The sequence below is a fragment of the Adiantum capillus-veneris genome, chromosome 11 (genome assembly GCF_014529385.1).
Source record: "Adiantum capillus-veneris isolate H3 chromosome 11, ASM1452938v2, whole genome shotgun sequence".
Taxonomy (NCBI): Eukaryota; Viridiplantae; Streptophyta; class Polypodiopsida; order Polypodiales; family Pteridaceae; genus Adiantum; species Adiantum capillus-veneris.
This window is the reverse complement of record NC_140941.1, coordinates 14,354,170-14,376,826: the sequence shown is the minus strand read 5'-3', so window position 1 is coordinate 14,376,826 and position 22,657 is coordinate 14,354,170. Positions and strand designations below refer to the sequence as shown.

General features: G+C 42.5%; 1 protein-coding gene across 3 annotated transcripts in view; it reads right to left on the bottom strand.

Annotated features, from left to right (window-relative positions):
• Nucleotides 1-22,657, bottom strand: part of ATXR2 (histone-lysine N-methyltransferase ATXR2) — a 167,143-nt gene that overhangs the window by 52,155 nt on the left and 92,331 nt on the right. For all 3 annotated transcript variants that reach the window (XR_015189576.1, XM_086522852.1, XM_086522853.1), the window contains exons 6-8: nt 18,098-18,129; nt 17,300-17,442; nt 17,123-17,210 (exon numbers count right to left, since the gene is read on the bottom strand). Coding sequence is in view for 2 of the 3 variants with exons in the window: in XM_086522852.1 (XP_086378978.1) it covers nt 17,123-17,210; nt 17,300-17,442; nt 18,098-18,129 (263 nt within the window). In the remaining variant the exon portion in view is untranslated. The remainder of the gene's footprint in view (nt 1-17,122; nt 17,211-17,299; nt 17,443-18,097; nt 18,130-22,657) is intronic.

The window sequence follows — 22,657 nt, the reverse complement described above, 5'->3', positions numbered from 1 at the left end:
AGTTGATATACAGCCTACACTACAAACAGAACTTATAAACAGAGTTCTCAATATAGATAGTCTAGATCCCTCTAATTATTTAATTAGTTCACAAAAGCCCATTTCTTCTGCTATTGTGCATAAAGCCCCTATAAAGTCTAGAGCAATGCGCATAAAGGATTGCCAACATTTGGAAACCTTTGAGCAAAAGGATCAAACCTTTTGCAGGCATTGCTTACGACTCATAGGAAGATTAGACTCTTCTTCCTCTGCCTTTATCATACAGTTTTGCATGATCGAAGGAAAAGAGTTTATTGTCTCTCACACAGATAAAATCTTTATAGCTCCTTATGTAACTATGCCTGATCAAGCAAAACCTCGCCTTGAATTGCTTCAAAGCAATTATCATACTGTCAAGTTGCAGTTCCTTGAAAAGCAACTGAATGACTTGCATAAGTTAGTTGTTGAGTCAACTCATAAACTTGCTAATATGCAAATTCAATTACAACACATACTTGACAATTCTCCCTTCTCTGTACATACAGATTTAATAGTTCCCTCTACCCTTGAGTTACGTTACTTTTCATTTTATAAGCCCTCAAAGCAAAATCGCTCTGGTCACTCTGGCAAAAAATTGACCTTTAATGTCATGACTGTTGATCAAGAACAGGATAGTTCTTCAGACATTGAACCCGGGTGGGAAGACTGGAAAGCTGCAGAGCAGCTTTACTACCAGCCACGAAGTGGCTTAGCAGACGAAGATGATAGAGATCTTTACACTCTAGCTTGTTGCCACAGGAATCGCAACAAACTAATTGATAATGCAGGTAAACCTCCATCTACACAATCCAAAGGTGTAACCATAGAATCCATCGACTACCAATGGACAGATGACCAACTCGAGCCAATATGGGATATGACCAATGCAAAACATAGGGTTGGAATCAAAGATTATGGTCCAGCATTTATCCATGGTGATTAGGATCAGTTTGATTCTTTCTATGATGAAAGAATTTACAATGGTTTTCAAGCAGAAATCATTCCTGACAATCTTCCATCCCCTCCAGTAGAAATTGATAATCCTTTTTCTCAGGAAGAGTCAGAGATTGATGATTCGCAAGCCGACATCCCTCTAGTCCCATTACACATGGAAAAAGATGAACCTATGGATGAAGCCTCTACCAGTGCAGCCCAAGCTTCTAAACATCCCCAATTTGTGCAAGGAATCAAAAAGGTAGGTAACATTACCTTTTACAACATTGATAATTTAGAACAAGAGGATATCATTCTTGTTCTAGAATACATGCATAATTGGATCTATCAGCAAATGTTATTCGGGCGAATGCGACAACAAACTGCAGTAGAAGCTGCAGTAAATGGTTTTACAGGTATTCTCAAAATATAGTGGGAAATGTTACCTCCAGAGATCAAAAACTCTATCTTACGACCTGCAGGTAATGCGTCGCCTCTATTACTACTAATAGAGATCATCTACAAAGAATTCATTGGACATCAAGAAGATCAAGCATCGCTGGCCTTACAAGACTTTCATGAGGCTGAGATCTGTAATTTCTCCTCTTTATGGGATTTTTGTATCTATTGCAGAAATCTAATATACAAGGCATGAAACTACCATTCTGGAGAAATCAAAGCAGAATTTGTGCACAAGCTACCAAAAGCTATAACAAAGCTCCTTATTGAGAAGCTGGATAACCAAAATCTTAATCTCCAAACAACAACTCTTGGAGATATAATCCAAGCTCTACAAGTGGTTATACAGAAACTCTGTATTCAGAAGCAGACACAAAAGGAATTGAAGGATTCTAAACCTTCAAAAAAATTCTGCAAACAGAATTACTACTCCAGAGATTTTGGATACACAGACAAAAAGACAAAATGTTCTTGCAAGCATTCAAAGAAGACCAAGAAGGAGAAAAACTATAGAGAGAAACCCAAGCACAGGTTTTTCAAGAAACGTAAGCCCACATCTTCTAAAAATGACAATAAATGTTTTATTTGTGGAAAACAAGGTCATTGGGCTTCAGAATGTCCAAAGAAGAAAAAGTCAGTAGCATTCAAGAATATAATTCTTGAAGATGGATATAGCTACTCTGAGATATCTTCCTCTCATATCTCTGACTTTGAGTTCAGTGTTGCTCAACTTGAAAGCAAAGTGCCTTCAACAGAAGAAAGCAGCTTCGACTCCGACTTTAGCTTTCAAGATTGCCCTATTGCAATAAATGTCATGAGCCTAGAAGACTTCATGCCTATTCCCTTCAATCCTCAACACTAGAAAAGGTTTTCCAAAGGAAAACAACAATCCCATTCAGATGACTATGCTTCAAGCAATTCAGATTCTTCCTTTGAATCTGAAAAACCAGGTAAGAAGACCTCTTCTCAACATACTTCTAAAGAAGCATCTAATTATCAGAAGCAGCTCAAAAATGCTCTACGTGAAGCTGACAAACCTAAAGCACCAGCTTTAGAAAGAATGGTCATTCCAGCTTTACCCACCAAAATGAAGCTAAAGCAAATCAATGCAAGTCACCCTCTCTTCGATCATAACTTCATCAGTAATCTGGTCTCAGGCAAAATCAAAGCTCGACCTCTCCAAAGTTTGCCACCAGGAAGAACGCCTTCCAATTCTTCTAATTCTGATGAAGAAGCTTCTGATTTCCCTCAGGGTATTCCATCGACATCCCGTTCTAAACAGGATCACTCTTATAAAGAATTATGTCAAAAAGAGCAGGAATTGAGTCAACGCGAGCTTCTGTTTGAAAAACAGCAGGCTCTCCATAAATGGGAAGCCAATCTAACTGCCAGAGAAACCTCTTTTCTTTCTCGGGGGGGTGAGACTTCTCAGTTCTTTCCACCTGCTCCAATTCCGTGGGATATCTTACTTCCATAAGAACAGCCAGCTGAGCCAACCCCCAAACGTAATCAACTATCTGAAGAAGATATTAAAAATCTAAAAGAGTTGATAACCCTGTTCAAGCAACCTAAGCTTCAGCCCGAAGAAACAATGGAGTCCATAGAAATGAATATGGCCAACGAAACACAAATCCTCAATGAAAATAATGTGGCCATCCCTATTATAGGATTGCTAATCAAACCAAAAGGTTTTCAAGCAATTGCTCTGGACGCTTTAATCGATACAAGAGCAGGAAGAAGCTTTGCGAAAAAAGCTTTATTCCCATCAACTATGATCAAGCAATATCCAGAAGCCATGCAAGTAAAATATGGTAATGGCTCCAAGGCAACGATCAGAGAATATGTCTATGCATGGATAGAGGTAGGCAATGCTAGATTACCTATTAGACTATCCTTACACAGTTCAAATAAATGCTATGATCTAGTAATTGGATTTGATCTAATATCAAAGCTAGCCCCTAGCACATTCACAGAAACAAACTTTCATTTCTCTTATCTGGGTAAAAGATATACTGCTCCAATTAAGAAGAGAGCCAGCTACGCTATTAATAGTTGTTTGGTTTCCATCAACTATTGTGATAGAAAATTTAAAGACTGGTTCTAAAAAGAAAAAGCAAAATACAAAACCCAAATAGAAGAAATAAAAGAAAAGATAATGTAGAGAACCTCCGACAACCCCTTAGCCTTCTGGGATGAAGAAAAATACATGATCACTCTTCCCACCATCCCTGAAGCTAATCCAACCAAAGCTTCCCACCCAGGAATGTCAATTTCTGATAATGAGCTTTGCCGCAGAGAAATAGAAGAGCTACTGCAGAAAGATATAATACAACCATCCAACTCAAATTCGGCTTGCAGAGCCTTCTACGTCAACAATCACAGCGAACAAAAGCGAGGGAAAAAGAGGTTAGTAATTCATTACAAACCTCTGAATAAATTTCTGGTCCCAAAGAAATTTCCTATCCCTCTTCAAGAAGACTTGATCAAAAGAATAAATGGCGGAAAAGTCCTCTCCAAATTTGATCTGAAAAGCGGATTCTGGCAATTTAAGGTGCATCCCAAAGATAGGTACAAAACAGCTTTTGCAGTATCTCAAGGAATGTATGAATGGATATCGATGCCCATGGGATTAGCCAATGCCCCTTCAGAGTGCCAACTCAGGGTTGAAATGATATTCGGCCCTATTAAAAAATTATGTCTTGTATATTTGGATGACATCCTTATATACTCTAAAAACATGGCAGAACACATAGAGCATCTAAGGGAAGTCTATGAGCTGCTAAGAAAAACAGGTCTCGTTCTATCCTACACCAAGTGCAGCTTTGCTCAAGAAGAAGTCGACTATTTAGGCATTACAATCTGCAATGGATGAATAAAGCTACAGGAGCACGTATTAGCTAAGATCGCTAATACTCCCAATCATCTTAAAAATATCACCGAGCTCCAACAATTTCTTGGATGCCTAAATTGGATCAATTGGAATATTCCTTACTTAGCCACCCTTACAAAGAAAATAAGGGTACTTCTGCAGAAGAATAGTTCCAAACAATGGAAGGTCTCACACAGCAAAACCATCGAGTTAATCAAACTCATCTGTCAGCAACTTCCCACACTAAAGTTACCCGGTGAAGGACAACTTATCCTCTACATCGATGCCTCTCTCGAAGCATGGGGAGCAGTCATCTGTGAAGAAATTAATAATAAAGAAATGATGGTCTGCAGATTTGCAAGTGGATCCTTCCTAAAAGCCGAACAAAATTATCCCTCCGCCCATAGAGAGATTCTTGCTGCAAAATTAAGCATCAAGAAATTCAGGCTATTTCTTTTAGGACGAGTCTTCATTCTCCGAATGGATCTCAACAATTTCCCTCGATTTCTTACTTCCAAAAATGCCAATGAAGATAAATGCCTCATCCGATGAACCTCTTGGTTTGCCCAATGGGACTATAAGTATAAACATATCAAAGACACCATCAACGTCCTCGCTCACATCCTAAGCTGTCTCATCCCACAAGCGGGGTGGAATAATATTATTTCTCCTAATGAACCAAGCACTGAAGTCATCCACAATGATACGGATGTGCCAGCACATAGTGACTCGAAAAAAGCGTATGCATAATGGAACTCATTAGGATATTCTACTCTAGTAGAATACACATGTTCACCTTAGCGGGAGACACATGTCCACTTTTTCTTTAGTAGAAGACCACATGTCCACTTTGTAGAATGCGCATTACATGAAGCTTGTAAAGCAAGCCACCCACTCTCCTATAAAAGGGAGACTCCCCTTCATTGTAAATTATCTTGGTATGAGCTTAGACTATCTTGTGTGAAGCTTTAGTAAGCAAGGCATCGCCTTATGTTGTAACCTCCCTCTTTGCAATTTCTAGAACGATCCCCTGCACACCTTGTCCATACTTTGTATGTCCAATTCCACTTAATACACACCTTCCGCTTGCAATCTTTATAGTGTGCGTATCTTGGTATCAGAGCCATTTACATTTTCAGAGTCATTAATTAGTGTGTAATTAATCTCTTGCCATCATTAAGCTAAGGTTATCTTTTATACTACCAAGAAGGCTACCAAAGTGTTTGTTCTCTTTCAACAACGTCAGCCAAAGAATCAATTGGTGTTTTCCGAAATCGTGTTGTGAGACAAGGTCGCGTGGTCGCGTGGTCGCAGCTCCGACGGTCGCCGCAAGCATCTAAGAGTTAACGCCACAGGCATCAAATCCTCGAGTAAATTCCCGCAGTAAACTCCTACCACACGACTCAATTTCAGGTAAACATTCAATGGCATTCTTGAACAGATCTTTGTCAAAAGTGACCAAGTCTTTTGCACACCTTTCTATGGCTATAGAAGAAGCCCAACCTTCTGCTCAATGCCAAATCCCAGAACATAAACCCGATCGAGTATATAAACATAAAAATTTATTTAAACATAGAGCCTCCACTGTCTATTTAGATAATAGGTCTGTAGCATCTATTCCCACCGATAACTTAAGGCATTTTATTAAGCTTACTGAGATCCTCCAACATGACAAAGCAGAAGCCCTAAAAAAGGGTTATCACTTTGTTTACCTTGGATGTGTACAAATAAGTGTAAATCCTCTCTTTAGAGCAGGCTTAGTTGTATCCTGGCTCATAATGATTTAAGACACCAGACATAAAAACTTGCAAGATCAATTCCTTGGCGGAATTGAAAGTAACCTTGCAGATGGACCAGTCTATTTGCAAGTTCGCCCAAACTATAATGTGTCTCTAGACGACCCCTATTTTGGCGAAGCTTTAACTCTTGCAATAAAAATTATTGGCTGTGATCTAAAGCACTTAACTCCGAATGTTGAATTTGCTTTCTATGTTTTAGGTAGAGCAATGAACTCCGGGTTACTAGCAATATATGAAGGAAAATTAACAGCAAAAGAGAAAAGAGATCATAAAGGGCAAAATATTATTATGCGCTCAGATGATCATTCTCAGATGCTTCGCTGTGATCAAATTGCTTGGTCTGAAGTTCAACTACCAGAAAATTGGGCAGTTGATATACAGCCTACACTACAAACAGAACTTATAAACAGAGTTCTCAATATAGATAGTCTAGATCCCTCTAATTATTTAATTAGTTCACAAAAGCCCATTTCTTCTGCTATTGTGCATAAAGCCCCTATAAAGTCTAGAGCAATGCGCATAAAGGATTGCCAACATTTGGAAATCTTTGAGCAAAAGGATCAAACCTTTTGCAGGCATTGCTTACGACTCATAGGAAGATTAGACTCTTCTTCCTCTGCCTTTACCATACAGTTTTGCATGATCGAAGGAAAAGATTTTATTGTCTCTGACACAGATAAAATCTTTATAGCTCCTTATGTAACTATGCCTTATCAAGCAAAATCTCGCTCTGAATTGCTTCAAAGCAATTATCATACTGTCCAGTTGCATTTCCTAAAAAAGCAATTGAATGACTTGCATAAGTTAGTTGTTGAGTCAACTCATAAACTTGCCAATATGCAAATTCAATTACAACACATGCTTGACAATTCTCCCTTCTCTGTACATACAGATTTAATAGTTCTCTCTTCCCTTGAGTTACCTTACTTTTCATTTTATAAGCCCTCAAAGCAAAATCGCTCTGGTCACGCTGGCAAAAAAATGTTCTTTAATGTCATGACTGTTGATCAAGAACACGATAGTTCTTCTGACATTGAACTGGGGTGGGAAGACTCTAGCTTGTTGCCACAGGAATCGCAACAAACTAATTGATAACTCAGGTAAACCTCCATCTACAAAATCCAAACGTGTAACCATAGAATCCATCGACTACCAATGGACAGATGACCAACTCGAGCCAATACGGGATATGACCAATGCAAAACATAGAGTTGGAATCAAAGATTATGGTCCAGCATTTATCCATGGTGATTGGGATCAGTTTGATTCTTTCTATGATGAAAGAATTTACAATGGTCTTCAAGCAGAAATCATTCCTAACAATCTTCCATCTCCTCCAGTAGAAATTGATAATCCTTTTTCTCAAGAAGAGTCAGAGATTGCTGATTCGCAAGCCGACATCCCTCTGGTGCTATTACACATGGAAAAAGATGAACCTATGGATGAAGCCTCTACCAGTGCAGCCCAAGCTTCTAAACATCCCCAATTTATGCAAGGAATCAAAAAGGTAGGTGACATTACCTTTTACAACATTGATAATTTAGAACAAGAAGACAACATTCTTGTTCTAGAATACATGCATAATTGGATATATCAGCAAATGTTATTCGGGCGAATGCGACAACAAACTGGAGTAGAAGCTGCAGTAAATGGTTTTACAGGTATGCTCAAAAGGTGGTGGGAAATGTTACCTCCAGAGATCAAAAACTCTATCTTACGACCTGCAGGTAATGGGTCGCCTCTATTACTACTAATAGAGAGCATCTACAAAGAATTTATTGCACATCAAGAAGATCAAACATCGTTGGCCTTACAAGCCTTTCATGAGGCTCAGATATGTAATCTCTCCTCTATATGAGATTTTTGTATCTATTGCAGAAATCTAATATACAAAGCAAGAAAATACCATTCTGGAGAAATCAAAGCAGAATTTGTGCACAAGCTACCAAAAGCTATAACAAAGCTCCTTATTGAGAAGCTGGATAACCAAAATCTTAATCTCCAAACAACAACTCTTGGAGATATAATCCAAGCTCTACAGGTGGTTATACAGGAACTTTGTATCAAGAAGCAGGCACAAAAGGAATTGAAGGATTCTAAACCTTAAAAGAAAATCTGCAAATAGAATTACTACTCCAGAGATTTTGGATGCAGAGACAAAAAGACAAAATGTTCTTGCAAGCATTCAAAGAAGGCCAAGAAGGAGAAAAACTATAGAAAGAAACCCAAGCACACGTTTTTCAAGAAACGTAAGCCCACATCTTCTAAAAATGACAATAAATGTTTTATTTGTGGAAAACAAGGTCATTGGGCTTCAGAATGTCCAAAGAAGAAAAAGTCAGTAGCATTCAAGAATATAATTCTTGAAGATGGATATAGCTACTCTGAGATATCTTCCTCTCATATCTCTGACTTTGAGTTCAGTGTTGCTCAACTTGAAAGCAAAGTGCCTTCAACATAAGAAAGCAGCTTCGACTCCGACTCTAGCTTTCAAGATTGCCCTATTGCAATAAATGGCATGAGCTTAAAAGACTTCATGCATATTCCGTTCAATCCTCAACACTGGAAAAGGTTTTCCAAAGGAAAACAACAATCCCATTCACATGACTATGCTTCAAGCAATTCAGATACTTCCTTTGAATCTGAAAAACCAGGTAAGAAGACCTCTTCTCAACATACTTCTAAAGAAGCATCTAATTATCAGAAGCAGCTCAAAAATGCTCTACGTGAAGCTGACAAACCTAAAGCACCAGCTTTAGAAAGAATGGTCATTCCAGCTTTACCCACCAAAATGAAGCTAAAGCAAATCAAACCAAGTCACCCTCTCTTCGATCATAACTTCATCAGTAATCTAGTCTCAGGCAAAATCAAAGCTCGACCTCTCCAAAGTTTGCCACCAGGAAGAACACCTTCTAATTCTTCTAATTCTGATGAAGAAGCTTCTGATTTCGCTCACGATATTCCAGCGGGGTGGAATAATATTATTTCTCCTAGTGACTCCCACGATCTCCTATTATTCCCCACTATCCCTATTATGTCCTAGTGACACAAGCACTGATGTCATCCACGATGCTACGGCTGTGCCAGCACATAGTGACTGGAAAAAAGCGTAAGCATAATGAAACACATTAGGAGATTCTACTTTAGTGCAATACACATGTTCACCTTAGTGGAAGACACGTGTCTACTTTTTCTATAGTGGAAGACCACATGTCCACTTTGTAGAATATGCACTGCATGAAGCTTGCAAAGGAAGCCACCCACTCTCCTATAAAAGGGAGACTCCCCTTCATTGTGAATTATCTTGCTATGAGCTTAGATTATCTTGTGTGAAGCTTTAGTAAGCAAGGCATAGCCTTATGTTGTAACTTCCCTCTTTGCAATTTCTAGAACGATCCCCTGCACACCTTCTCCATACTTTGTATGTCCAATTCCACTTGATACACTCCTTCCACTTGCAATCTTTATAGTGTGCGTATCATGGTCCTTCCGCTTGCAATCTTTATAGTATTATTCCACCCCGCTTGTGGGATGAGACGGCTTAGGATGTCAGCAAGGACGTTGCGGGTGTCTTTGATATGTTCATACTTATAATCCCATTGGGCAAACCAAGAGGCCCATCGGATGAGGCGTTTATCTTCGTTGGCATTTTTTGAAGTAAGAAATCTAGGGAAATTGTTGAGATCCATTCGGAGAATGAAGACTCGTCCCAAAAGAAATAGCCTGAATTTCTTGATGCTTAATTTTGCAGCAAGAATCTCTCTTTGGACGGAGGGATAATTTTGTTCGGCTTTTAGGAAGGATCCACTTGCAAACCTGCAGACCATCATTTCTTTATTATTAATTTCTTCACAAAGAACTGCTCCCCATGCTTCGAGAGAGGCATCGGTGTAGAGGATAAGTTGTCCTTCACCGGGTAACTTTAGTGTGGGAAGTTGCTGACAGATGAGTTTGATTAACTCGATGGTTTTTCTGTGTGAAACCTTCCATTGTTTGGAACTATTCTTCTGCAGAAGTACCCTTATTTTCTTTGTAAGGGTGGCTAAGTAAGGAATATTCCAATTGATCCAATTTAGGCATCCAAGAAATTGTTGGAGCTCGGTGATATTTTTAAGATGATTGGGAGTATTAGCGATCTTAGCTAATACGCGCTCCTGTAGCTTTATACATCCATTGCAGATTGTAATGCCTAAATAGTTGACTTCTTCTTGAGCAAAGCTGCACCTGTTTTTCTTAGCAGCTCATAGACTTCCCTTAGATGCTCTATGTGTTCTGCCATGTTTTTAGAGTATATAAGGATGTCATCCAAATATACAAGACATAATTTTTTAATAGGGCCGAATATCATTTCAACCCTGAGTTGGCACTCTGAAGGGGCATTGGCTAATCCCATGGGCATCGATATCCATTCATACATTCCTTGAGGTACTGCAAAAGCTGTTTTGTACCTATCTTTGGGATGCACCTTAAATTGCCAGAATCCGCTTTTCAGATCAAATTTGGAGAGGACTTTTCCGCCATTTATTCTTTTGATCAAGTCTTCTTGAAGAGGGATAGGAAATTTCTTTGGGACCAGAAATTTATTCAGAGGTTTGTAATGAATTACTAACCTCTTTTTCCCTCGCTTTTGTTCGCTGTGATTGTTGACGTAGAAGGCTCTGCAAGCCGAATTTGAGTTGGATGGTTGTGTTATATCTTTCTGCAGTAGCTCTTCTATTTCTCTGCGGCAAAGCTCATTATCAGAAATTGACATTCCTGGGTGGGAAGCTTTGGTTGGATTAGCTTCAGGGATGGTGGGAAGAGTGATCATGTATTTTTCTTCATCCCACAAGTTATAGGGGACGGGGGGGACGGGCCCTAGGGCCGGGGAACGGCCGTAACCGGGCCGGGAACGGCTGGGAACGCCGAGGGACGGACGGAAAACGGGCCGGACGGGCGGGTCGCAGGGGGGACGGCCGGGGCCGGACCGGGGTCGGACGGGGACGGCAGGGGTCGGCCGGGGTCGGATTCAAAAAAGTGACCGTTTTTTACCGTTTGCAACGGCTCTGTGCAGCCCCAACTACCATATTTTTTAAGCCTTGCCCCTTGGGAGGCTATAAAAGGCTCCCTTGGGCCTCTTAATACTCATAGTCTCAATGCTCAATGCTCATTCCATTTCCCTCAAGCTCAAGGCTCAAGCTCATTCCATTTCCCTCAAGCTCAAGGCTCAAGTTTGAACTTTGAAGCTCTCCTCTCCCTCTTCTACCCACTTTGAAGCTCTCCTTTACTCTCTCTCCACACAAGCTCTCCTCTAACCCTCCTAACTTCTAAGCTCTACTCTCTCGAGTCTCTCCACCATCATGTCATCTCAAGCCAACTCCACTTCTCAAGCCGCTTCTTCTCGAAGGAGGCCCGCCGTGCAAACGTGATCGTGGTGGGATGAAGTCGACTTTAGTTCGCGTGGCAAAGGTGGCGGTGCAAGACCATGGACGTGCAAGCTATGTCCATACAAGAGATCGGGTGGTTCAAACAAAGTACGAGCCCATCTTCTTCATGAACCCGGTCACGAGGTGAAGTTTTGCCCTCATGTAGCTCCCGAGAAGAGGTTGGATCTTCTTGAGAAACTCACGGTGTATGAGGTTGCGGAAGCGGCCAAGAGGGGCCGTTTTGTTGCCGTTGATCCCTCCGCCACCGCGACACCGCGAGAGCAAAGGGAAGCCAACCTTGACGACATCTCTCGAACCTTCAAGAGCCATGGATCTACACCGTCCTCTTCCCTTCCGCATCGCCAAACCACTCTCAACGAAAATTGGAATCCTAAATTGAAGGAAGAGGTAGATAGGTCGGTTGCCCGATTCTTCTTCCACGACCACATTGCCTTCCATGCTTCGCGGTGAGTTTCCCTTGGCATATGCACATTGCAATCTTCCATTTTGTATTCATAATGGGTTATAATTTCTCGACTCTCCATACTAACGCAACATGCTCTATTTTGTGTGGATAGGTCTCCATACTTTCGAACCATGGTTACGAAAATAGGGGAATATGGCTCCTCTTATGTGCCACCTTCATCGGAGAGGCTTCGCACCACCCTTCTTGACAAAGAGAAGCTTGCCATGGAGCAAGCGGCCCAAGCAACAAAGGATTTGTGGGAGACCAATGGCGTCTCTCTTCTTGTAGATGGATGGAGCGACACCCGCAAGCGGTCCATCCACGGGGTGGTGGCGTACTCTCGGGGGGAGATGTACTTTGTGGAGTCACATGATGCATCCGATAGTGGCAAGGCCGCCGAGATGCTTGCTGCGGAGTGGACAAGCACCATAGAGATCACCGGCCCGGAGAATGTCCTTTGTATGGTTGCAGATGGAGAGGCGTCAAATAGGGCAGCCGGAGCTATCATTGAGGGCATGTATCCCAGCATCCATGTCACATTTTGCATGGCGCATTGCCTCAATAACCTCCTCAAGGACATAGGGAACTTGTCATGGATTTCACCCACCATTGGTGACGCCTCTCGAATTGTCTCCTTTGTGCTCAACCATCAAAAAGTGCGCCATGAATTCTCAAAGAGGAGCCAGTTGTCTTTGCTCAAATATTCAGAGACAAGATTTGCATTCAATTGGCTTATGCTAGGCCGCTTGTCTACATGTGGCGGAGCCTTAAGGGGCCTCTTTCTCAGTGATGAGTTCCAGGCCATGCCGGAGTCTACATCAGCAGTAGGATTGAAATGCCGAGAATGGGCCGACGACGCCGCATGGTGGGAGGAGGTGAAGACTCTTGACGCCATGGTCAAGCCTATTCTACACCTACTTCGAGTGGTGGTTGGCTTGCAGCCATGCATTGGCAAAGTCTACAAAGCCATGGATCGGATGATAGAGGCACTTGAGAAGCTTGTGCCTGACCCTGTTCAGTATGCGGAGATTCATGGCTTGTGTGAGTCGAGGTGGAATGGATACTACTCTCCACTTCATGCGGCAGCTTATGTGCTTGACCCTGAGTTTCAAGGAAGGCGTCAAGAGACCGACAAGGAGGTGAGCAAAGGATGGCGGCTTGCATTGGAGCGCCTTGAGCCTAGCAGTGACATTAGGCGCAAGATTAGAGACGAGCTACTCAACTACAGGCACAAGAAGGGCTCCTATGGATGTGTAGATGCACAGCTTGATCGCAACAAGATTGGCTCGGTTTTGTGGTGGGAGGACTATGGAGGAGATGGCCCACATTTGCAACGCTTGGCTGTTCGTGTCCTTAGCCAAGCATGTACCACTAGTTGCTTGGAGCAACTATGGAGTGTGTACAGCCACATTGCCTCTAAGAAGAGGAATCGCCTTGGCGTTCAGAGGGCCAATGATTTGGTGTTTGTGAGCGCTACCTTGCGCATGCTTGCCAAGAGCATCACACACAAGGCAGATCCTTTCACTGAGTGGGAGATGGCACAAGAGAATCCATCTATGGCCGATACTCTTTTGGAGGAGCTAGAGGAGGATTTCGAGCCTCAATGCGAGCCTCCCGAGCCGGAGCCCTCATACGTTGCTGACGACCTCGACTACGACGACGATGTGGAGATTCAGCAGGCGAGCACTTCTTGAGTTTGATGATCATTGATCACTCGACTCTCGAGTCTAGACTCTTGAGTCTACGACTCTACCTACTACATAGCCCTTTGTACTTTTTGTTATCCTTGAGGCCTCAGGCTTGTCCTAAGTCCTTTAGGCTTTTTGACTCTTGAGCCCTTGTGGCATGCACTTCTCATTTTGTATCCATCGATCATCGATGTTTTATTAGCACATTTCAGCCTATATGACTCGTGTTCTTTGGTCTATTTAGTGTAAATTTATGGTCAAAGTGATGCTCTATGTGTGTGGCATGTGTGTAGGTCAAAAAATGCCAAAAAAAACTCTCTTTTTTTTTTGCCGTTCCGAACCCCGTCCCCGTTTCCTGACTTTTGCCGTCCCGACCCCGTTCCCGACCCCGACCCGCCGTCCCATGTAACTATGATATATATAGCTTTTGGATAGGCCTAGGACCTTTAAATATGTTGTGTGGGCTCTCTCTCTCTCGCATTCTACCCACGGGAGAAGCAGAACAGAGCCATGGAGTTGTACCTTGTTGAAGCTATACTAAAATACCAAAAGGGATGCTAGGGTTTGGTGCCAGTGTCTTCTAGGAGTGGAACTCCGCCACTCTGTCTCTCTCGCTCTGATAACAGTGTAACAGACTTCGACACCCCAAGTCGGAAATTTGGCACGACACAACAAAGAATCACTTAAAATACTTCACAACTTTATCACACTTTCAAAATAGAGTCGAAATGGCCCAGTGTAGTTCCGCGCCCAGAGTTATTGGCCCCAATATTTGGCGCCCCTTTCGGTAATTATTTTTATATTAATGCTTGAGCAAATTTACAACTCCCGGGGGCGTTCTCTGCTCAGGTGCTCGTCAGAACAAAACTGAGTGAAAGAGGGGCGTTGGGTTCTTATTTAAAGGCCCTTGGCCTCAAAATCAAAAGCAAGTACATGAAAAGCTACAAACTCAAAAGCAATGGGCCAAAAGTAGCTAGTACAATCTGCCACGTGGCATGTCAGCGCAACTCGCGAGGATCCATATTGTTGCCACGTCAACACGCCAGTGCAATTCTTGGTTGTCCGCAGAGTTCTGCCATGTCATCAGCCGATGTCTTCAGCCGGTCCGTACAGTTCTACCACGTCATCAATTTGTGACACACAAACACTTTATGAAAAAGCGTTTATGTTGTTCACAAACCCTTTTCCTAAAGATGCTTCAAATTCTAAGAGCATTCGTGATAGAAAAAATACAAACCCCCCTTTCTAATTTTGTTTGTGATAGTGAGCGAGTTTGTGACAAGCAAATCACAAACTCATGAAACAAGCTCACTTGAATTTACAATTAAAAACACCTTTAAGTTGAGCCATAAAAGCTCTACTCACACACAAGCACAAAACCATATTCATGGAATCTTGTGGCCTCGCCTCTAATTGCATATTTATAACTTCAATCTGTTGAATGGAAAACTGGAGCTTTCTTCTCCCATTCAATTTCCTAACCGTATTCATGGAATCTTGTGGCCTCGCCTCTAATTGCATATTTATAACTTCAATTTGTTGAATGGAAAACTGGAGCTTTCTTCTTCAATACAACCTAATTCTAATTTTGTAGAGGTTTTAGCATTCATATTAGAACACAGATACAAATTTAAAGAAAGGAAACCCTAATTCACACCTCACAAGCCCCAAAAACAAGAAGGAAGAGAGGTGGGACTGCACTTCACCTTGATAGAGAAACTATGAAGTGAATACACAAATGGGAAGAATGGCAAGTTTTTCAGTCATAAGTAAGCAACCACCTTACTTCCATCCACAGTACTTTGGATGATGTGTCAATTTTTTATACGTTTCCCTCAAAATAGACTATTTCTGACCATTTTGATACCATTTCTAGCCGAAATATGACCCTTTTTAGCATAGAAAAGCCAAACCACCTAGGAAGAATCCGTAAATTCGTGAAGAACTTCCTTTGAGCTCAAATTTCATATCAAGCATCAGTTTTCTACTTGTCATGATCTCTCAACGTGTCTATGACGGCCGTCCATACTAGTTACTATTTTTGGCAGCTTTTGTCAGAATCAAACTTCGTAGATGAGACTAGTGCACCACCTTGATCCACTTGACACACGTACATTCTTAATAGTCATGTTCTAAAGTGAGAAAACAAGCAACAGCGTCACGTCTAGGGCCACAACACCCTGGTAAGGTATGCACGCAATAGCAACCATAGCAACCGCCTTCACACATCACTATGTACATTTTAGCATTTGCTCCCATACATCAAAAAGCATAACAAGTGATGTAGACTTTGTCATTTCTCATTATGTGCATGCCACGGCACAACATTGTGGTCTACAGTGCACGACAAATATTGGTGAGCTGGATATGCAAGTTGATCACACAGTATTACTCAATGGATTTCCAAGAAGAGTGTAATTTCTATGAAGGGAGCAATCTAGAGATTGCGTGAAGAAGAAATGGAAGAGAGTGCAAAAATTTGCTCTTCCAATAATGAAGGCCTTTGGTGCTGGAGACTCTTTCCTCGATAAACAATGAGCAACACGTCCCAGATACTGCACCATCATCACTATGGGAATAAAATACGAGTGAATGGCATCACAGAGCCATCACATCAACCTCACATCTATAAGGCACAAGAGAGAACCGTACTTACCAAGTTCCGCAACTATCTGCCAAGGGTAGCAGCCTTTGACAACAAGTAAGGCCTGTAGTTTTCTATGACACAATAAGCGTCCACAGCATATATCTGTTAATTGGGTTCAAGAGGTGATGCTCTTATTTGGATTTACTCCACACTTGAAGATGCAATTTTTACCCTTCAGAGTGAATCTTTTGGTCCGATGAGTCACTTTGGCCAACTCAATCTTGCTGCCTACTGGACATGATTGTTAATGATGATTATCTCTTTGCAAAACACTTTCAAGATCTTTCTTGTTTATCAGACACTGCTGCCCAGCCTGGCAATCAGGTTTTCTAAAAAAATTCCTGGGCCCTCAGCCACAATGAAGCCTAGCACTAGAAAAAATCTTAGATAGGAAGAATTAAAGCACCAAAAAGGTAGTTGATAGGACATACACACCACTAAGAATAGGATTTCCAAAATATCAACTAGTCACTACTAGGACGAGATCTTTACAATGTGAAATCTGCATGTCCACTAATACAACTAAAACATATACCTAGATAAATCCAGGAAGAGCCCAAATTCACTTATGAAGAAAAGTGCAGCTACAGACTCACCGTAGTAACCCATAAGACAATATAACCATCAACTTCATCATGCGTTGTATTGACTTTTTAGCCCAAAGCACAGCCTTATTCCTAAACTAATAATCATTTCCACTAATAAGTCAACAGGATTTGGTTTGTTCAAAATTACAGATCCTCCAGTACAAAAACAGTTGCTGGTCTTTGAATGAATCATCATCCAGGAAACCTTTAAATATGTGTAGTACAAAGAATTCAACAGGCTCAGCACTAACCTGTGATGCAAGCTCCTTCAACTGATTCCGGAAATCCACTTCATCATTAGGCCCAAGATCTGGAGGTAAAGCAACAGAATTCCACCATCTGCACAAATAGTTTCACTGTATAGGCACATATTTTGATGTTCACGTCTTCAAAATTCAGATTTCACAGCAAAAAGTAATCTAATATACAAGCGCTTGAACCCCATGGAAAAGGGCTGCCATGCTTGAAGTAATTCCCGTGTACTATCTTCAGCAGAATAAGTGGTTGGAAGATGACTTGAAAATTCTGCCTGCTTCAGCTTCAAAGCTTTGAGTAGAGTAGATGACACCACCTACACAAAAATTTATAACCAAAATCAAAAATTAACAAAAATATTTATAAAGTTCCTGTTGATAATTTTGTGTCTTGTGTTTGAGAGTAACAATGAAATGAAATGTGCCTCTAAATGCTGAAGGAGCTACTATGCACAATTGTCCTCACACCTCAACCAAAATTTTTGCATGAGCACTTGTCAATACGTAAAGACCAGAGCAAACGTGTTCTATTGGTTACTGTGGTGACAGACGACTTGAATAAGCAAAGCAAGCAATCACCTAGTACTTCAAAAAGAGAAGATATATTTTACAGAACAACAACATAACAACCGGGATGCCACAAATTGCCAAAAAAAGTCAGTTCTGCATTTGAATGTAACCATCTTATCAGTGAGGCATAAATGATCGAATCCTAAACAACAAATATAAGCCACATTGTGCAGAATCCTACATGGGTGGTTGTGGTGAGGGATGGAAACTGCATCCATGAGCGGCTGCATTCAGTGATATCCCAATACAATGACCCTGCTTAAACCAGTATTTTTGTTTACGCTTGTTGATTCTACAACTGACCCAAGAATGATTAAATGAATGTATTATTATCAGATACTGTCAAAACACTTTTTTGGTTTTAACAGAGCATGTAAAGGAAGTTAGTTTGGGGCATTGTACCTTCGCTGCAACAAGAAAAATATCGTTGCTTTCTGCAAAATATAACATAAGTAATTAGGATCTATGTAGGAAGGAAGACATTACTACAATTCACCCATCACAAATGAAGCCAAAGCTTGAGGGCAGCTAGTCCTTAAGAACGAGCACAGATTTTTGCTAGTAACCAAAGGACCAAGGATGGACTTACTTTAACAACAGACGTAAATACATGCAGTTGCGGCAGTGAGAACTAATACGCACAGCACCTTTGAAAATTTGGCGAATATCTACTGGTGTTCACAGAGCACATTGATTTACCGCAAAAGATGCCACTTACAACCAAAGTTACCCGGAAAGGGGGCCCCCGGGACGTTTCCGGAATCCCCCCCCGAAAAGCCGAACGGAAACGGGGGTCGGAACGGTAAGCTTAAAATATGCTTAAATTAGGTTGGATTTAACTTATATGTGAGTAGAGAGCCATACACACCCATTAGTCCAAGTAGAATCCTATTTAGGCATGCTTTCCAATGATTCTTCAGTTTTAAGGCTTACACGCGATTGCACACTACACACAATACATGAATTGGGATCATCCTTTACAAAAGCATCTTGATTCTTCATAAAAAGAACATTAACTCAAAGTTGAATAGAGTCCAGAATTCACACAAAAGCTTGGAGCAAAAAGATGATAGATCATAGATTATAAAGATGGCTTACAAGGCCAGCCGAGGCGCTACAAAAAGACAAGTAGAGGCTAGAGTGCTAAATAACAACTGTAAGAGTCACTAGGTGACATGTCAAGACTCAATCACTCATGTGGTAGTGCAATACAAAAAAGGGGCAAAGCCGGCGGCAACAAAGGAAACAAATGAGCAATGAGTCATGACTCATGACTCATGCCTGATGTTCACCTCTGGGTAGGGACAGAAGAGCATCCCACCTCCCAATCTATAGTGGAGTCCAGGACATCGTGAATATCATCCCAATCCTCCTGCATAGGCTCATCCTCATGCATAGATCCTCTTGCCTCTCCAAGTACCTCCACCTTTGCCTCCATCTCCCACTGTAGAAAAGGATCTGTCACTTTGGATGATGATTTGCAAAGCATTCTTAAGTTTGCATTGACAAAAACAAGGTCATTTGCTTTCTCTACTCCAAGTCGGTTTCTCTTTCTAGATGCAATGTGGCTATATACACTCCACAATTGCTCCAAGCAAGCGGAGCTAACCGCTTGGCTGAGAATGCGGACGACAAGTCGCTGAAGATCGGGACCATTTGAACCACTTTCTTGCCACCACAAGACGGAGGAAATCTTGGTGCGATCAATTTGGGCATCGATTGTCCAAAATGATCATCGCATATCCCTGAAAGATGCAAGCTGATCCTTGATTTTGTGTTGCATGTCACGATCAGGGTGAAGCTTCTTCAAGATGGTGTTCCAATGTGTGTTTACCTCCGAATCATGTTCTTGCCCTACACCCTAGAACTCTGGGTCCAACACAAAAGCTGCACCATGAAGAGGTGAACTATAGGCATTTCAGTTGCTACTGCAAAGCTCTTTGATTTCTTCGAGCCTATCTGGGTCCTTCTCATGATCTTCAAGCGCCTCGACCATGCAAACCATTGCTTCATAGACCTTGCCAATGCAAGGTTGTATACCATCCATCACTCTAAGCAAGTGGATCACTGGTTTCACCATTTTGTCAATAGTCTTTAGAGACTCCCAGAGCTCAGGATCCTCTACCTTCCCTGTACAAACGATCCCTGTGACAGTACTTGTATGGGAAATCTCAGCAAACTCTACTGATGAAGAGTTGCCGCACTACATTTTGACACTCTACAAAGCGGCTTACCATAAGATAGTTGTAGGCGAAGCGGGTCTCACAGTACTTTAGAAGCACTTTGCTCCCTGACCGCTTCCCACTCACCCACAAGGACAACTACTGATTTTCAGGTCTCCGAGGCGTCATGGGAGTGGGCAAAATATATCTCCCCTTTGGAATAGGCAACAATGCCATGGATGGACCTCCTCCTAGTGTCGCTCCATCCATTTCCTCTTCATGTTAAAGGTTGCCATCTCCACAAAGGCCTTCTCTCTATCGAGTAGAGAAGTGCGGAGGGCCTCCGAAGAGGGTGGCACGTAGCGTGCCCCATACTCTCCAATCCTCGTGCACATAGTCTTGAAGTACTCCGAACTAGAAATTCCACACAAGAGGTATTAGGATTTACTATTTAGATGAGGATGAGAATCGAGATGATTGATTGTATGAAAACGATAGTAAGTCTTACCGAGCCTTTATGAAGGGGAATGTGATCATGATGGAAAAAGCGGGTAACACTTGCATCCACATCCTCCTTCCTTTTTGGATCCCAAGTGGTATGTAGGGTGCGTTGGTGAGATTTGGGAGTTAAGACCGGAGTAGTATAGGCATTGACAATGGCGATTGAAATGATATCACCGTCGTCTCCGTCGTTGCCGCATTACTATTACTACCAACCGATGAAGAAGGTGTAGAAGAGGGAAAAACCAAGTTGTTGGGACCGATTGTGGGACGCTTAGGCCTTACCGCTTCTTTCTCTTCTTTGTTGGCTTTGATGGCGGCATCCTTGGCTTCAAATACCTCAACAATTGCTCGTTGATGACCTTGAGGGAGAAGTGGAGCCTCAAGCTTGAGCCTTGAGGCTTAAAGCCTTGAGGCCCAAGGGAGGGAGAGAGAGGCTAGTGCCTTGGCTTGATGAAGAGTTGGAGACTCGAGAGTGAGCCTTGAAGGCTTGAGGAAAATTCAAGCTCTTGCCTTGGCCCTTGAGGCTTGAGGAAGTATGAAGATTCAAGATTGAAGAAATGCCTTGAGACCCTTGGCTTATATAAAAGAGGACAAGACCCCCTCTCTTTCCCCCCCCCAAAACCATTCAAAAGCGCCCAAATATCCCCAATAGCCGGATTTTTAAAATCTGTCAAACAACCACGTTTTTTGAAATGCGTCATTCCGGCATGCCATTCCGTTCCCGTTCAGCCTGCCAGTCCGGTTACGAAAAATTAGGGAACACCGTTCCTTCCACATTTTTGTTCCGGCCCCCGGAACTTTCTGGGAACGCGTTCGGGGAACAGGAGGGACGCAAACCTGACTACTGGCACGCAAACCTGACTATTTTTCCATATATACATTGTCCACCATACTTGGAAACCCAATATTACTTTGTCAACACTTCCAAATGCATGCATTTACATTTGTATGTACACATGTCCATGCACTACGCACTACTAGGCACATCCCAAAAGAGGTTTACCAACGTGCTTGAAGTGACTGCCCAACACATGCCCAAGAAGAGCATGCAGTCGGTAGGGCTATATCCTCCGTCCAGGAATCCTCATGTACAAATACATAACAAGGAGCACTCTGCGTGTCTACAGAGAAGTATATCACAATGTGTCTACAACCAGCTACATCAGATGGCGTCACATTGAACTTGGCTAGCACCGGAAGTGTTTGAATCGAGTCTAACTTTCCCAGGTCGCCCGTGTGGTGCGAAAACTCAAGAGCCTGGACCTCAAGCCAATCTAGTATTGTATGCAAACTCCAGAGTCCACACTGTGTGATCCCTGCCATAGAGCGTAGAGGAGAAGACCACCGCTGTATCCAAAGCTTTGGCACCTATGGTCGCCAGAAACAGAACATGTAAACAAGCTGCCTCCACGCCAGGAGATGGGTCGCCAAGAAATCACGTAAAGTCGTAGTCAAAGAAATCCCATCGTCAACGAATGTCAAAACTGGTCAACCCGCAAGGGACTAACTCAAAGGGAGAAGACTACACCAAAAGTCGCGCCCTCACGTAGGGCTGACCCCCAGAGCCAACCGCCTCGTAGCGAAAGCACTACCAAGACCTGTCCGACCTGCAAAGGAGTGTCCTATCCCCTGAGCCGGTGGAGGAGTTTGAGAAGGGACAAGAGAGGAGGCAAGGGTGTCTGTGAGAGAGATGAGAGGAGCGCAAGGGGGGGAAAGAAGCGGGGGGTGGGGATGGAAGGGGTTTCCTTAGAAATATCCTACTGCAGAGGGCCAACACGGTTCCTTGTATGAACCCAATGATGTTGGCATGTCTTAGGTCAACCACCAGGGGAGGCGGTATGGAAAGTCCCGTACCTAACGACGGCGTCCAGGTACCTGCTACCAACCATCAGCTAACTGGCCACCCATCTCTAAAGATGCACCAACCTGTGCACCCTGGGTCTTTGTCTACTATGATTGACCAGCCTTGGGAGCCTGAGAGTGTGATAGGGGTCGAGGTCTCCCACAAGGACATGCCTTCGCAAGATGGCCCATCTTTCTACATATGAAGCACTGGTTTGGGAGTCTCAAATACTCCACGCTCTGGCGGAGCCAACCGCCACTTACCCTTGGTAGAAGAACTACCTTCGGGAGAGAGTGGGTGTCCGAACCAAAACATGTACTTTAGATATGTCAACTGCCTTGGCAGCGGATGAAGCTACCATGCGCATGGTCTCCAACACCATCCCAATCTCGGAACCAATCCAATAAAAAAGCAGGAGGTACTCTCTCTACAGGCCGAGAAAGAAAACCGAAA